We start from the raw sequence: 17,212 nt of genomic DNA, 5'->3' as shown, positions 1-17,212 counted from the left end.
GAAAGATTTTAGGTCTTCAATTGCTTTTTTGGAAACCAAAATATTACAAACTTAATCAGTGGTTGTCTTTGTCCAAATTACCCATATAGAATAAGATTATCATTTTTCAGAAATTTCTCAACTTTTTAATTTCAAGTTTTAAAGAAAAGTTAATGAGTAAAGCAATAAGTTCTCTTTCTTTAGTAGAACAGCATAATAACATAACTGTTCATGCATTAAAATGATTAAACTATGGTTTCTTTTTTGATAACAATGCATGACGAATTTGCAAAGTTAATATTTACTTGAAGTGTGAAATTATTCTATCACTTCATTACAGCTTCCCTCATTTATATGTAGTCCACACTGATATTGTTTTGGTTGATCTGTTCACTTTCTTTAGGAAATTATGTGAAAATCTGTATTTTTTATGAAATATATATTTATTTATTGTAAATGAATTGTAAATGAATTGTAAATACAAAGAATGTAAATATTTGTATGATGTTGTGTGTATACAATATTGTACAAAATAAACATGTAAACAGTGAAGATTACAGAGTTGTTATCTTTTACTCTGTGTTTTGTATCTCTGACATCTTCTATGATCTGGCTAGTTTCTGATTCACCAGGACAGGGGCCAGGACCTTGTCAATTTATGCTGTGGTACAAAGTGGCGTCGGGCCTGTAGTGTTATCATTGCCCACAGGTACATCCATCCAGCTGAATTTTACATGAAGAGTAGTAATGGACTCTGGGACTGTACTCACGCAGCATCACATGCTTATGTACCTTATGAGCAGAACTTGATTCACAACATTTTTGTAACATTGGTTATGTTATTTCATTTAGGTCAGTTATATGGACTAAGGACTGCAGGTAGGGTCCCGTAACTTCACGTGCTAATATAATGCTGTACTCTACTCGATGAGTACAGCATGTTGATCTTTATAAACTTGAGCTTTGACCTAGCTCAATTCATAGAGGCTGCGGTGGCCAAGTGGTTAAGGCGTCTTGTATTCTACTACCACTAGCCCTCCACCACTGGGTCTCAGGTTCTAGGCCTATGTAGGGCAGTCGCCAGGTAACTGGCCATAAGTCGGTAGTTTTTCTCCGGGAACTCTGGCTTTCCTCCACCACCACAACCAGGCATGTCCTTAAAAACACAAACAAACCAAATCAATTCATAGGTATTTGAATCGGTGAAGGTCGCCATCATACCTTCGCGAAATCTCGTAAATGTAAAGGTACACGAAATGTAAAAATAAATCCATAATATATATTGCTTTTGGATATACTGACTAAAAGTGGCATACATTGTAAGTATTGGTCCGAAGTGATACATAAGGTACATATGTATCTGGGAAGAAAGAGAATCTGAAACAACGTTTTGAAGATGAAACTACTACAAGTTTTCCTCTCTTAACAATCAAGGACCTATTTTACGGGTCCTGTTAATATAAAAAATGTTTTCTCTGTTTTAACAATTTTAATAGGGAAGCAAATCAACACTTCTGCAAAAACGTGCCAGGCATCAGTTAATTTTCACATGCAAATTGTGGTGTTCTGTGTCATCACGTGTAAGCTCATTTCATCTTATTTGCATTGACCTAAACCCTTGTACACAGGTTATCCTATAAGGAAGATAGTGTTTGAACTCTCAATTATGAAGTAGGTCATCTGAAATAAGTGATAACTTTTTAGAAGTGCCGTACATCTTATCAAAGAATCAACCAGCCTTCGCTCTCAATGTTTGTCTCATGGATGACCCTGGCTACAAAACTTGGAGAGATTGGTCAACGAACATTTTCTCAAAATCCATACGTGTTTTGTTTCATTTCTTTCTTCTTCAGTATATTTACCGTTTTGGGGTTAAGATGAAAACTGATATCTTTTGTAATTAAATGTTCCGTTCTTTTTGGCGTTTTTCAGTCTAGTATTTCAAAAACCTTTCATTTTGTAGAACAAGCATTGAATATACTTTCATATAATACTTTATTCTCAGAAACATTCTTTGGAGACAAAGTGACTGCATTTATAGATGGTACATATATTTATATTAAAAATAGTGCTGACCATAAGCTTCAGAGAATGTTTTACGGTGGCCAAAAGGAGCGTGATTATCATTTATTATTCATGACCATAGTTCTACCTGATGACTACATTTTGGACACAGTAGGACCATTCCCTGGAAGCCAAAATGATGCACTCATTACAAAAAACATCATAGACAAGCTCACATGGTTGGAGCAAGACGACAATGTAGTCGTTGATCGTGGGTTTAGAGATATCCTGTCAATGTTAGAGGCATATGATATTAACACCAGTATGCACTCGTATCTTATCTATAGGCTAACAATGACAGAACAGCTACTAAATTGCTTCATTGTTTCTACTTACAAAAACAAAGTGTTTGGCTCAGAGGGTGAAAACAACCAGCTCTCTCCAAGAGAGCAAAGTCAAAATTCGTAAAGATTATGAAAAAAGGGCGAATCAGCAATCATAAGACCTCATAAAAGTCAGATAAATATGATGTAAAGATTACTACTGCCAATGCCCAGTTGGTCAAAGAACTATTGGAATGTGTGCCTATACATTAATAATATTTTATTTTCTTGGCTATTATAGCAATCTTAAAAATCCACAACAGTTGCACCCAAGGGCTAAGAAGTTCCGAAAAAGCTTGAAATAAATTGTTTTCTTGTGAATCTAGAATCACCAGTTTGAAAACAAACTCAAAGCCTCGCATTATTATTTTCTTCCTTCTTTTTTCCAAGTCTGCCATTCGAACACATTTCATACTCTTGCATCTTGCGAAACGTTATCTGTTAATGTGATCAGCTGTTAATACGGCGTCTAACTTTAATATGTATGTATAGGAACAAAGTAACAGACAAACATACAAAATGCTTAGACTATACACATAGCCATGAATTCTGATGTATAGACCATATTGTCATTTGATCCCTTCTTTCAATATGTTCCACCACATATTTTGGATTGATATTTTTGTCACTGGTAGTTCATGACCTAGTCCCTCTATAATCAAAATATTTTTGGTATACAAAAGTAGTAAGATACTTATTCTAAGATGAACACATTTATTGCCTGGAAAATATAGATGGCTTCCGGCTGTTGATTTGTCTGTACATATCTGTTAACTAACCATAAGCAAGACATTTTTACATGTATACTGTAGCATATGATCCCTAGTTTTGGTTTCATAATGAATGACCCTTAAATGCATTGTTAGTTTGACAACATTCGTCTTTTGGGGGAAAACTCCGCCTTTTTGAGAATTTCAGTTTTATGCTTCTACGAAAAACGAACGAAGTACCCATTTGAATTTTAAAAGATGTTTTTGCTGTGACAAGGTTTTGGTCTACATCTCACCAAAAGAAAATTGAAATCAAAGGAGGGACTATTTTGGAAAAAAACCCTTTCTACGATTGGTTGGAGATGGTAAAAAAGGCGGTGACGTTGATGTTATATATACCTACATATAGACTTCATAAAATCATAAGACTAAGTTTCACACCGCTTCTGCTGAACATGTGAAAAAACCTATGAGATAAGTAAACGAATAATATACAGGATAAAAAGAGTTTGTAAAAATGTCTTCGTGAACGGTAAAGCATGAAAGGTGTACGCAGTATTGAGTATTAGCGACATACCACAAGGCAGTGTCCTTGGGCCGGTACTGTTTGTCGTAAGATACAGTACAATTTCAAAGTAGTTCATAGCTTAAGTCTTCGGATCAATATACACTAGTGTTTATGAAACATTGCGTTGGATAATAACAAAGAAACACAAGTGACGAAGGATGACTATTAATAACTTGCGCCCTGTCCGAGCCTACGACCTACGATCGCGACATTAAATCGACCATCCTAGACCGCAGCTGTTTACAAGGATTAGGATGCTCGTCGGAAATGACCAGGATTATGGCTACTTCAGTTCCATCCACATAAGTGCAAATTTCTTACAATAAATCGAAAAAATAATAAAGCGTTAAGCTAGAAATATATATACGTATATCATGTGAAAAGCCTTGGAAGTAACCGTGGACCGCGAAATCTTAACTTTACAGGTCATATACAACAACAGGTACGCACCGTTAGTGGAATCAATGAACTCATTTGGAAGTCTTTTATATATTATCTAAGCGAAAATGTGTTCTCTCAGTTATTTAAAAAATCCTAGTTTGACCACATCTGTAATACAGTGTGTGTTTAGTTTGTGTCCATCCTCGATACTCCAGGGGTTACGCACACTCAAGCTCTCTGCACCCCTGGAATATGTCGTAGCAAAATAGCTATTTGATTGGTGTCAGGTGAGAAACCTGACGAATCACCAGGCTTAAATTTGATACCTGCCTTTGAAGATTACAGAGGAGCGACATTAGACTTCAAAGTCATACAAGTTACCGTTACACGACCGTGATATTCCAAGAAGCTTGCGCATTATGAGCCTTCGATTTTACTATGACATATTCCAGCGGTGCAGAGAGCGAAAGTGAGCGTAACCCCACCCCTGGATATCGAGGAAACCCCTGGAGTATCGAGGATGGTTTTTAACCCAGTTTGGAACCACATAATTTTATTAACGAGCTGTAAGTACTCTGATATTTTTCACTAGAGGCATAACTGCCTTTTTGGGGGAAACATAGGTGATTATATCTGCCATACACATTCCCATCTCTATGGTAACAAGTAAGACACATGCTACTGTAACAATACCACACCAGAGTGTTCTACTGTGTCAGATACTGCCAGCGTACTGGTTTTGGCGGTGATATTATTTTAGCGCCACTGATTCGCTTATCTCAGATGTTCTAGTTTACGTACAACGTTAACGCTAGCTATATAAATACATGTATACGGCTGTATGTCTACTCTAGGGAGGAGTCGGTGCACAAATCGATGAAAGTGCAAATGGAATTAGATATACATGTAAGAGCTTAATTTACCAAAGATCCAGAGTTCATCCAATACATCCGTCAATAACAACCGACCGGTTCCCGTTGAGCTATATTTAACAGCCTCCCGTATATCACGCACGTATTGATATATGTGTTGTAGAAGACTCTGTATCTTACATGATGTAACAAGCATTTACATGTATTATTATAGTAAGATTGAATAGCGATGCAATAAACAATTGTATGTACAGTCGTTTATACAAGCATTAAGCTTGGTTTCCTCTGCCAATGTGGCCTCATTGCATAGCTGATGTTTATTTATACTTGTATAAAACAAACACTATCGGACTGTTCAGAGCAAAAACACATTAATTAAATTACCACACTGTCATTCCAGTGGTATCCGATACGAGTCAACACAAGTTGCGTCCCTTGTACGTAACCAACCGACAGGATGCGTCAGACGGTCCTACCTGGGTTTTTGGTGTTTCTGTTAAATTTCGGACACGTAAAGTCCAGTTCGACTGACCAATACAAGGAAGTATGTAAGTATACGCATGCATGTTTGTTATCTCACTAAATGCACGTCGGCGTCGCGTTCTAGCACATATATGCTTTTATACGCTGCTCCGATACTTCATGCGCTGTGTGTGTGTACGCCGAATCACATGACCCGAGTAAAGACAGTTCTAAACTGTGTTGGTGCAGAAGGCGATGCCTCGGCCTCTGTCTGTGATACTGATAGGGGAGAACTCAATCAATATATTGACACACGTACACAGATAGAAAAGTCATAGGGTTTTACTTTATTCTTTAAGATTTTCAGCGGCATCTTGTTTCATCTCGTGTTCATCATGGTATTTTTAAGCCTATTTATAATGTGTATTAAATTGTACGCAACTCATAGATAGTATATGGAAGGGGGAGGGGAGGTAATGGACGCGCGTCGGGAGGTCCGTTCAGGGTTATTTCACTTAGAGCAGAGGTAACACGCGCCCCATTATACGTCACTCCAGTGGACGATTAAACGAATGGCAATTAAACGAATGGAACATTAGTGTTATACAAAATAATGTTCAGATAAATACAAAAAGTTCACGTTTATGTTCTGGAATGCGTATATCAACCCACTTCAAAAGGAATCTATATTTGTAGCATGCTTTTTCCCTTGGCGAGATGTTCTATTTTTCGACACACACTATTTGAAATTAACCATATGTTTGTGCATAGTTTGTAATAGCACCACTGTCCGACCGTGCTATAGGGTCATAGAGTCAAGGCTGAATTGAGACGTACTTTTAGTCGTATCTTCCTTAACAGGGGATTCTGCCAATCGTCTCCGTAGATATTGTCAGAATTTTCCTAATTCCCTTTAGTTTGCATAGATATGGTCAAGATGTGGTTAGGGTTTCCTCCTAATGACCTCGACATGGTCGCAGTTTCAAACTGCTGCTATCGATGTTTCCGGAATAAGGCTAAAACTCGTTCTAAATTTAAATTGATAACAGAAGGATAATATGTTAAGACTGTAGTTTTTATTTGAAAATTAACCCAATTAGTGAATTATTGATGTTTGAATATTATGTTTACACGAATGTGCTTATTATAATATACAGCTTTCCTATTATATACATATGTTTATTACATCTGTTGATACAAATTCTCTCAGTGACAAATATATATATTTTTAGCTTATACCACGGACATATACCGTTTCCGATTATTTTAAAAAGAAATCGCATCACATGAAAAATAGAAGCTAAGTAGTATATTGTACTTTTGAGAGTTCATACATAAATATACAGTCTTACCTGTGTTCGGAGACCACAGCGGTCTCTCATTGCAGGCGACCACTGAATACAAGTTCAAGGAACCTGAATCGAACTGGATGAGAATATAAGAGATGTTCTTTCAAGCAGGCTTCCCTGTATTGTGAATGAGATCAAGCTCTTTCACAGAGAGGTTTCCCTCGTTTGAGTTACAACTATTTTCATTAAAAGTAGCGTGTTTATCGCTGTAATATCACACTATACAGGCCAAACTCGTGCGGTCTTGGGATGATAAATAACGCTGTTTATAACACCAGCCAAAATTGATTCCACCCTACTCTACTGCCTACTGTATAAAACGAGTATATTAATTGAAGTCTGTGCAATTACCAATGTACAAGGCGTCTTAATGGATAGTTTGGCACGGGAGGCCCCTCCATTACGCGTGAGGCGATGACATATCTTGCTCTAGGTGTGTGGAGCGTGAGGCGATGACATATCTTGCTCTAGGTGTGTGGAGCGTGAGGCGATGACATATCCGGCCCTAGATGTGTGGAGTTGTGCGGTGGGCGTATTACGATGGTATTGTAGCGTTATACACTGCATTTAAAAAGGCTTATAGGCCTTTATCCTATTTATGAAGAACTACAGGTTGTAATGTTCATAATATACGAAGCTAAACAGCCTCATATATCGTCCCACCAGACTATAAACTTGATATACGGACCACAACCTGTCCAATGTTTCAGACGGTGACGAACAAACGACATCCCGGTTGGTTTGACCACACACAGGTTTCCTTGTAATAAAATTAAGTAACCGAACCAATGTTCGCTCGTACGTGTAGATCCGTGGTTTAGGTTTCTTTCCATTGTCCCATTTTCTCTGTAGATAATGTCAGGTTTCCTTCCAGCCGTTTTATTTTTTTAACGAAGCCATCTTGTCCCAATTTGTCCAATGTCTAAAGACTAATGTGTTTATAAGACCAGATGACATTCCGATAGATACAATTGTAAAAAAACCTCAAGTCATGTTTTCTTTCACTAGTACTTTCTTATACAATTACACAACATAGACAATGATTCTATTTATTTTTCTATTACAATGTGTTTGTGCCTTTGTTTTTGTTTGTCTTTAAAACACAACCATTAACTGAGCTAAAACTTATAAATAGCAAATGTTTTAGTCGAGTAAAAATATATGCAAAAATTACGAGTTTTTACCATGCATATTGATCAAATTATTAGCGGTTAAAAATGTCGTTAAACAATGATTAAACTAGCTAGTCACCTTAAATTGGGCGCTGATTCTTAGTGCAGGGTCTTTATATCAGGAACGCCCCATATGAAGAATCGACCTACCGAAATTGTTTTAGTGTACAATGTACATCCTGTCTACAGAGAATATGTTGTAGACTTCAAAAAGCCGACGAATACATCTGTTTTTACTCAAGAAGGAGTAAATAAATAATTTCTGGTAGCATACACAGCTTCAATTGTTCGCTATAAATACACAGCAGGAATGCATGATATAGTTCAACAAGGGAAATTGATGTTATATATATATATATATATATATATATATATGATGGTACCATATAATCTAGGAGGTGCACTGTCCCACTAACACTTCTCAGATCTCGCGTATTCTCGTAGTAACTGTTAACCCTATTACCGAGTTGCCGTTCCCTCTAGTTCTCTCCTTTGAATTATCAGTACACAAATTTGTTCTATGGTGTTCTTTTGAACTACATATCAAGGATACCGCCAGCCGGCCTTGGTACTTGTCAAAATCAGTGTTATGTTTGTATTTTGGTACTAAAGTTGGGGCCAATACATTCCGGAAAAATCAGCACACTGGAGAACTATACTGGGTACAAAACAAGCATTGAAATAAACATTAAGAGAACATTGCGATACATGTAAACTGTAGTTTTGAATTAACGGGAGGATGAAGGTTTAACGCAGGGCAAATTAGTTAAAAAAGGTTAGAGGGTGAAAATGAAAAAAATCGCGGGCAAAAGCAAATATAATTACTCTATATCAAAAAGGATTTATTTAATAAATGATTGTTAAAATGATAAAGGATAGGGGTTAGACTCGGCCCCGGTAGAACATACGATGGCAATCGGGAACCTTCGGCACTTTCCGTAAACGAGTATTTTCTCGTTTACGGAAAGTGCCGACAGTTCCCGATCGATACCTCGGATGTCAAATGGATCAATCGGGAACTGGCGGAACTTTCCGTAAACGACGTTTTCCCGATTGACAAATGGATTAGCAGTCTCGTTCAACCAAAGGCTTGATCACTTGTAATTCAAGAGTCTGGTCAAACACAGTACTTTAGAATTACCATCACTAGAGGGCAGTGTCTTCACTTTCGTTTCCGGACGTTATGTCAACGACGTTAAAACGTTTCAAAGAATATGGAAATTAATGAAAAAAAAAGCTTTACATGCATTCCTGAAGTATCCGTGCATTCACTATTATCGAGAACAATTTAAGAAAATGTCAATTCTCAAGAATAATGTCATATATTTCCACCTAATAAATTATAACTGAGCACAAAGCCAACAAGGCTGACTGAGGTTGAAAAAAAGCATGCAAAGAAAGTGAGATTTTACCTGTATTACCTCGAAACACGACAGGTTCTCACTCAGGTAATCTGGCTTGATTTGTATCAATAGCCTTATTAGTTTTATGACTACATGCAATCATTCTTCAGATTTGAGGCATTTTCTTACATTTTTCTAGATAAAATTGAAAACACCGGACACCGGATGCTTCAGAAATGCTTGTACAGGTAGTTCTGTTCATAAATTGAAATATTCAATGCAATTTTGCGCCACTCAAATTCTGACTTCAAAGGTTAAAAAGGGGTGTCTGGTTGAACGAGACTAATGGATTAGGGACACTGATAATTCGGCTAACCTCGGCTGATTTCGGTACCCTTCATCAATTGATTTAGGTACGGACAGAATCTGCCGAAATGTGACGAGTGAGAAACTGACGTCAGCTTATCCATTATTTGCCGGATACGATACTGAATAAAGCGAACCATTGAAAGACATTAAATTTCAAAATACGGTATTGCTCCTATCTTTTATTTGTTAGAATGTTTGTTACAGTTACTATGACGAAAGACTGTCTATCCCATGATCGGCGGGGACCTCATTACCTCACACAGTACGAGAAGTACCTGGTCACGTGGGACGGCGAAGACTTCTTCATCTGTATGGTGCTGTTTGAGGCCAGGAACGAGGCTAACGTCGACACTGATTACAATGTCTGCTTTAGGATGCTGCAAAACAACAACTTTACTGACTGTGGCGTCAAACTCAAATACTACAGCACGAATAAGGACGGCTTCAAACCAGATATTGTAAGTCGTACCATATAACATAAAACCGGCTTCAAATCGGGTGTTGTACGTCGTGTCATACCGTCAGGGCAGCTTACAACTATATATCGTGCATATTATAAGTTATAAATCATGGCTTCGAACCAATTTAATATCATACAATATAGAACAGCTTCAAATCATGTACTGTTGGTAACATCAATCAGATATCATACACGTACAGAATTGCTTCAAACCAGATGTCATATGTTATAGAACGGCCTCAAACCAGATGTCATATGTTATAGAACTGCCTCAAACCAGATAGCATACGTTATAGAACGGCAGATAGCATACGTTATTGAACGGCTTCAAACCAGATATCATACGGTATAGAACGGCTTCAAATCAGATATCATACGTTATAGAACGGCTTCAAATCAGATATCATAAGTTATAGAACGGCAGATATCATACGTTATAGAACGCCTTCAAACCAGATATCATAAGTTATAGAACGGCTTCAAACCAGATATCATACGTTATAGAACGGCTTCAAATCAGATAGCATACGTTATAGAACGACTTCAAACCAGATATCATAAGTTATAGAACGGCTTCAAATCAGATATCATACGTTATAGAACGGCAGATAGTATACGTTATAGAACGGCTTCAAACCAGATATCATATAATAAAGAACAGCTTCAAACCGAATACTATAAGCAAAACGGCCTCAAACCAGACAATGTTAGTCACTATCATACAATATAAAAACGACTTCAAATAAGATATACATGTAGTTATTAACATTACTCGATACAGGACGGCTTCAAGTCGAATTTATTAAGCAATACCACACAATACCGGGTGGCTACAAACCGGATATTTTGAATATACCGTAATTATTTACAAAGCGAAAATAATCGATCAAGAATTTAAATGATTCGGGGAACATATCTATGACACGTCCAAAATCTCGAAAATAAACAATCGCGAAAAATTGATTTGCAATACAAAGTTAGAACTGTTTGCAGACAACAGTCATTTGATAGAGTAGTGGTGTGTACAACAGCTGATCATGTGTCTGCTGACATTTAAACAACTACATGAAATAACACCACTTATATTTCGGAACACTACGATAATGTTTCCACGGCATTCGAGTAAATCACCTAATAATTTTAACACAAACTGTGACGGAACTCTTGACGCCGATAAAAATAGTGCGCCCTCCTTCCTGCTGGCTAAAAGATAACCAGCATGTACGTACTCTACCAGACGATAACCCTCCCCTAGAACAGGCTATGGCACACTGGGTTACATTAGGTACAGTAATTAACTCAGTCCCTCTGGTATGTTTATCGTATAAAATACCTGATTTAAAATCTTTCTTTGATAAAAAAAAAAATGTACCACGCACGTGTAAGAGTTTTTGAATGAAAAACATTGGAAATAAACTTCATTATAATTGATCGGTCAAAATAAGTTGAAAAAGAAATATGGTTTCTCCAATGTAATACAAAATGGAAAAAAAATCACTGTTTTGTTCAAACATGTTCATTGTTTTTCGTTCGATGCTCATTGCATTTCGATTCTAAACATTATTCTATGAATATGACATAGAAAACGCCTCAATCCATCTTTTTTTAACTACATTTTATTTCATAGCGCCTTGCTTGGCATACCTCACTTTTGGCTTTAATGTTGAACTTTCGCCCAGGTAAGGAAGACAGTCCGAAGGCCGGGACATACCAAAGTCCTTAAAAATGGTAGTTGTTATTCCCTGCTTGACGTTCAGCATTTAGGGGAATGGCAGCAACTGGTTGACCCATTCTGTCCGAAGGCCGGAACGTACCAAAGTCCTTAAAAATGGTAGTTGTTATTCCCTGCTTGACGTTCAGCATTTAGGGGAATGGCAACAACTGGTTCACCCATTGTCAGTATAATGTGACCGAGCGGATTGATGTGCTTGGTGCCTTCGGCATGGTATTACAGTGAGATAGCACTTTAAAGTCGGCATCAGATCCGCGCTATTACAAGGAGGCATGTCATCCATCAGCTGCCATGGATAGCGCTAGTCGTAACCAGAAAATTTGTAGAAAGAGTTCTCATTGTTGATGAATACCAGTTACTTGTCACTGAGTGAGGCGTATACTTATAAATATTATCAAGAGTAAAGACATTGATATGTAAAAAGCATCTGTGACGCTAGTTTAAGCATTTTATTTACAAAACTCATCAAGAAATGGTATATACTATTTTTGTTCCAAATAGGTACACAAGTTAAATGGTAAATCGCTTCCTGTGTTAACAAGCACATGTTTACCCTAATCTTGATATTTGAGGATAAATAATTAATTTACTTTTATGAATCTTTATACCATCCTCTACAGATATACACATGTGGCCAGAACGTGCCTACAGAATGGTGTAGCACGAGCCGGGAGGGTAGACTATACCTGTTTACCTTAGGGGCCACAAATACCTCATTTCGGATCGAGGTCGTCGCTTATGCAGGTGGGTAAATAATTATAATGCAATTAATATATATATATACACACCATAAATTGGCACGTGCATTGTTGTGTTATCACGGGATATATACTAAATTTAACCTAAAATTGTATTATCTTTATCTATTTTTTGACTTTGAGAAAAATAACGTGAGAAATAAATATAATTACAGGTAATCGGAAGAAGCATCCTTCAATGTTTTGGGAATTAAATATAGAAGGTTTCACTGTGTAGGTGTGACTTCAAGGTTATATGTCCCATTACACGTCATACATATGGTTTGTGTTTGAGTTTTTTTCTTTTAATTAAAATAATCTTCCAGTTCAAAAAATCTTCAAAAATTTCAAATATGGTTAAGTCATCAGTTTAATTATCCGAAGTTCATGCATACACTTAATAAAAGGCTAAGATCTCTTTTAAAGAGGAGAATTATGATAGTGAATGTTTTCAAGCACTTAGCAAAGCTACATTTATGAAAAATACCCTGTTTTTCCTCTCCAGGTGTGAGTCTGTCCAAGTTAGCTTGTGTAGGTATAGCTATAGTGTCTGCTGCCACTATCGTCTTCCTCATCATCATAATCACGTGGTCTGTACGCAAGCGCAACGTACGCAGTGACGACACAGGACAAACCTTGAAAGTCGCGAGCTCGCTACAAAAACCGGAAGAGGAGCAACACCTAGATCAGAAGTAGGTAATACGCTTGTTTGCTGTTAAACATGGTTCTCTCCCGGTAGTTGGATTTTTAACTATAGGTGGCGTTGACGTCAGTCGCCATTACAACCCAAGATTCAGTGGAGCTAGAGTTGACGTTACCAATTATGTTGTGGTTGCCATAAATATGTTTTTGATACGTTGAAGTGTTTTTAATGAAAGTTTTGATTTTTGATTACAATCGAACCAAAAACACAAAAAAATCAGCCCAGAATGTTATAATGCTTTGTCATTGCTCTAACGACTTCCTGTTTACAGCGAGACTGTATTTTTAGACAAGACTACATAAAAATGGAAAGTGAAATGTTTCTAAACATTTTTTTCTTGTTGTTAAGTATGGATTATGGAAAGTTCTTTTTACACAACAAATAACATTTGCTATGTTACGTTTCGATGACAAGTGTGATGAGTACACTGTCACCTTCATCAGACAAATGACCAGTGAAGCGTATGCACACAACGACATAATGCCCTTCCTAAACACTCTACTGGTAAGGAAAGAAGACGGAACCGTGAAGGTATTGGTCTATAGAAAAAAGACCCATACATGTATCACCATCCTTTACACCAGAAGTTAGGAGTCGTACGCACATTGCTCAACAAATGTGATACACTATTTGCAGAACAACAGGACAAAACACAAGAGCAAAATCACATCGCTAGGGCAATGGGAACATGTGCATATCCGGCATGGGCCCTAAAACGTGTACACAAACAGTGTCAAAGTAAGGGGAAGAACAAGAAAGGGCCAATCAAGGATAAGAACAAAACCAAAGGTCAAGTGGTCATCATGTATATAAAGGGTATATCCGAAACCACCCAGATGATTTATCGCGGTCATGACACAGCAACAGCCATGAAGTCCCACAAGACGTTTCGCAATATTCTAGTACACCCTAAGGAAAAAACACCTAAATAAAACGTCGCAGAATGCGTATTCAAAATCGGATACAAAAATTGCGACGCATCGTATATGCTGGAAGCCGATTTGGGGTCCGCCTTGGTGAAGACCGTAAATATACAGAAACCCAAGAAGGTAGGAAATTCACCAGATCAGAAAGGAAGCAGTCGGAGTCCCAGATAAACAAATCGGCAATCACAGACTATGCCAAACAAAAAAATGCACGTGATTGATTGGGATAACTCCAAAGTTTTGGACAGAGAGAGAGAGAGAGCAATCTGTTCAAGCGGCAGATAAAGAAAGCCATCTGGATACGCCGCAGTGGGCCAGTTCTAAATCGAGACGAGGGGGCTAAAAGACTCTCGCACATCTATGACCAAGTTTAATCAAAGCGTAGCTGAATCTAGTCATTTCGGTACATATATAACAATTATTGTACATACGCTTACAGCGTAGCCGAATCGATATCGATGTTGTGGACAACGCGTACACATTTTACACCTTTGTGTGCATACGCTTCACTGGTCATTTATCTGATAAAGTGACAGTGTACATATCGTACTAGTCATCGAAACGTCACATAGAAAATTATATTGTTTGTGTAAAAAGAACTTTGCATAATAATTGAAAGTGAAATTAAAGAGAAGATTTACCTAAACGGCTAAGCACGAGGACAAAATCAGAACTCAAAGTCTTATAATTCAGTTCGAGCAACCGTTGAGACAAGAAATCACAAGGAAAGACCTGACGAAACCTTCACAAACCCGGATGTGAATCCGTGATTTAGATGTGTCTCCTGCCCCACAGTCTCACCTATCATGTTATTTCCCGTAACGTTCAAGGAAGTAGGTCAACAGCGATCTAGGTCACCGTCCTTAATCATCGTAAACAGCGACAGGCGAAAAAATCAATTTCTACAAATCCAATAAGATACCATTACTTTCTCCCAGTGTTAAGCTACTGCCCGTGCAATCTTTCATGTGTTGGCTCTGACACAGAATTCAGGAAGTAATACACACAGACCAAGTATTTAAGCATCTAAAACGATTCATTTAATTGAAATATTTCCATCAAACAAGCTGATATTTAGTCCGCTGTTTAAGTGACTGAAAAGGGAAGAAACACGCATTCTAGCTTGGAACATCGATTTTACATGTTTTCCCACTCAAATGCTATTAAAATCTGCGGTATCCCTTGAAACGTTATCTATGTTTCAACTCAGAAACCTTGCTAGACATCACATTTTGCTATAGCGGATCTGGATACTAGCACTCTAACACATTTTCATCTTTCATCAGCAGCCTGTTCAAATACAGACCAAGGAGGCTGCAGCTCTATGCTCTACTGACATTGTTTACACACACGTTCACACGACAAACGTAATGGCAATGGGTAGCTGTCCTTATTCACCACACCACCGACTCGTTGTAATAATGACATATTTCCGGAATAATTGGATAGACTGGTTAAATGTTAACAGCACTGAAGGGCACTTACAGACGGACACATCATCAAACAGGAACCAGTTATGAAATTGTTACAACACTTAAGATAACAACACGTCTTGTACTGCTACACTCTGTTTTGGTCTGATTTCACCCAGTGATACCTAAGCGTTTGTGTGTAAAATACAATTTCATACAATGCCGTTACTTCGCGGTTGGCACTGACTACTATCTTGTCCATCATAAACAATCACCACAAGATTTGATAGACATTACTATACAAACTGTTTCAACCGTTTGTTTTGTACATGTAGATGCGATATCAGTATTTATGGTTATGTCCGCTGGGAGCTAACTGCGACCGATCTGACTGACATGTATTTGTACTCTTCGGAGGATGGATTCATGCAAGGGCTATTAAAAGGAATATGCAATAATTGCCCGAAAATTCAACTTACATCAGAACACTTGTCAATGGTTTTCCATTGATTCAAAAAAAAGCGTAAACTAACTGCATCTTATTTGTCCTCCATGACTCGAAATTAACCAAACCACAAACTCCCCGGCTTCCTATCTCACATTAACCTACATTTGAACACAAATGACCACTTGACTACTAAGTTCTATGACAATTATGACAACTCTTGTTTCACAATTTCCCTATTCTTCACTTTCCTTTCTAAAGTTGAAACAAGCCAACCCCACTACTGAAGAGGTTTACATAACACAGTTGATAAACTAATTCGAATCATGATTTTCTGGAAAGGTGCGTGCTGTTGATTAATAAACTGCTAAGTAAGGGTTTTTCTTACCGACGCTGCGGACATTTTACGATCGTCATCAACCACTTCCCAGGTTCAACCGTTGTTAAATATTTGTCAATATAACTAGCGAGTAGTTTCGGGCTAGTTTCATGCTATCCTTTATTTCGTATTTCCTCATTTCATAGTTTTGTCTGTTTGTATCAACATTTACTTTATACTTTGTTCATGTGTGCCTGGCTATTGAAGTTGTATCTCTTCTATTTTCTTCATATGTGAGTACCTATATTTCAAAAATCTGCACAATTTCTTTAAGTAACATGTGCTATATAGACATGACGATTTTGAACTGAAGTTTGTTCGGCTGAAGTGTTCTGAAGTTTGAAAAAATAAATTACCTTGACCCACATTCAAGAATACAGGAGTCAAATAGCTTAAATGATTGAAATGACTTCTTCTTAAGCACAAATTGATCAATTTTCATTAAAAAGGACTGTCATCTTTACAACAATGTTCTTTACTGTCCTGAAACGGCGTAATTATATGATACTGGGAATGTATCTCAACACATAAAGTTTATATATTTTTATTTGTGCTATTTTTGTATAATGTAATGAGACATTCTGTAAATAACTGCGCAAAGCATGATTGTTATTTACGTGTTTTAAAAGTTATTTCAGGCTTGTAATTTTTAGGTCACCTGAGACAAAGTCTCAAGTGACCTATTGCGATCGCCTTTTGTCCGTCGTCGTCCGTCGTCCGTCGTGCGTCCGTAAACAATTTACATTTTCGACTTCTTCTCCAAAACCCCTGAACCAATTTCAATGAAATTTTGCAGGGACCTTCCATGGACAAAGGTCAACAAAAA

At 37.4% G+C, this 17,212-nt stretch overlaps 1 protein-coding gene across 2 annotated transcripts in view; it reads left to right on the top strand.

Moving 5' to 3' along the window:
* The first annotated feature begins 5,285 nt into the window (after window positions 1-5,285).
* The window catches only part of LOC110461711, a 15,179-nt gene continuing 3,252 nt past the window's right edge, over window positions 5,286-17,212 (top strand). Inside the window, exons 1-4 of one of the 2 annotated variants that reach the window (XM_021515331.1) lie at window positions 5,286-5,445; window positions 9,797-10,050; window positions 12,405-12,528; window positions 13,027-13,217. In XM_021515331.1, coding sequence (XP_021371006.1) covers window positions 5,355-5,445; window positions 9,797-10,050; window positions 12,405-12,528; window positions 13,027-13,217 — 660 coding nt within the window. In that variant the 5' untranslated portion in view covers window positions 5,286-5,354. The remainder of the gene's footprint in view (window positions 5,446-9,796; window positions 10,051-12,404; window positions 12,529-13,026; window positions 13,218-17,212) is intronic. The other variant, XM_021515330.1, reaches the window with a different exon arrangement.

This window comes from Mizuhopecten yessoensis, unplaced genomic scaffold, assembly GCF_002113885.1.
Source record: "Mizuhopecten yessoensis strain PY_sf001 unplaced genomic scaffold, ASM211388v2 scaffold10651, whole genome shotgun sequence".
Taxonomy (NCBI): Eukaryota; Metazoa; Mollusca; class Bivalvia; order Pectinida; family Pectinidae; genus Mizuhopecten; species Mizuhopecten yessoensis.
Note: the sequence above shows the minus strand (reverse complement) of the source record. Positions and strands in the feature narration are given on the sequence as shown.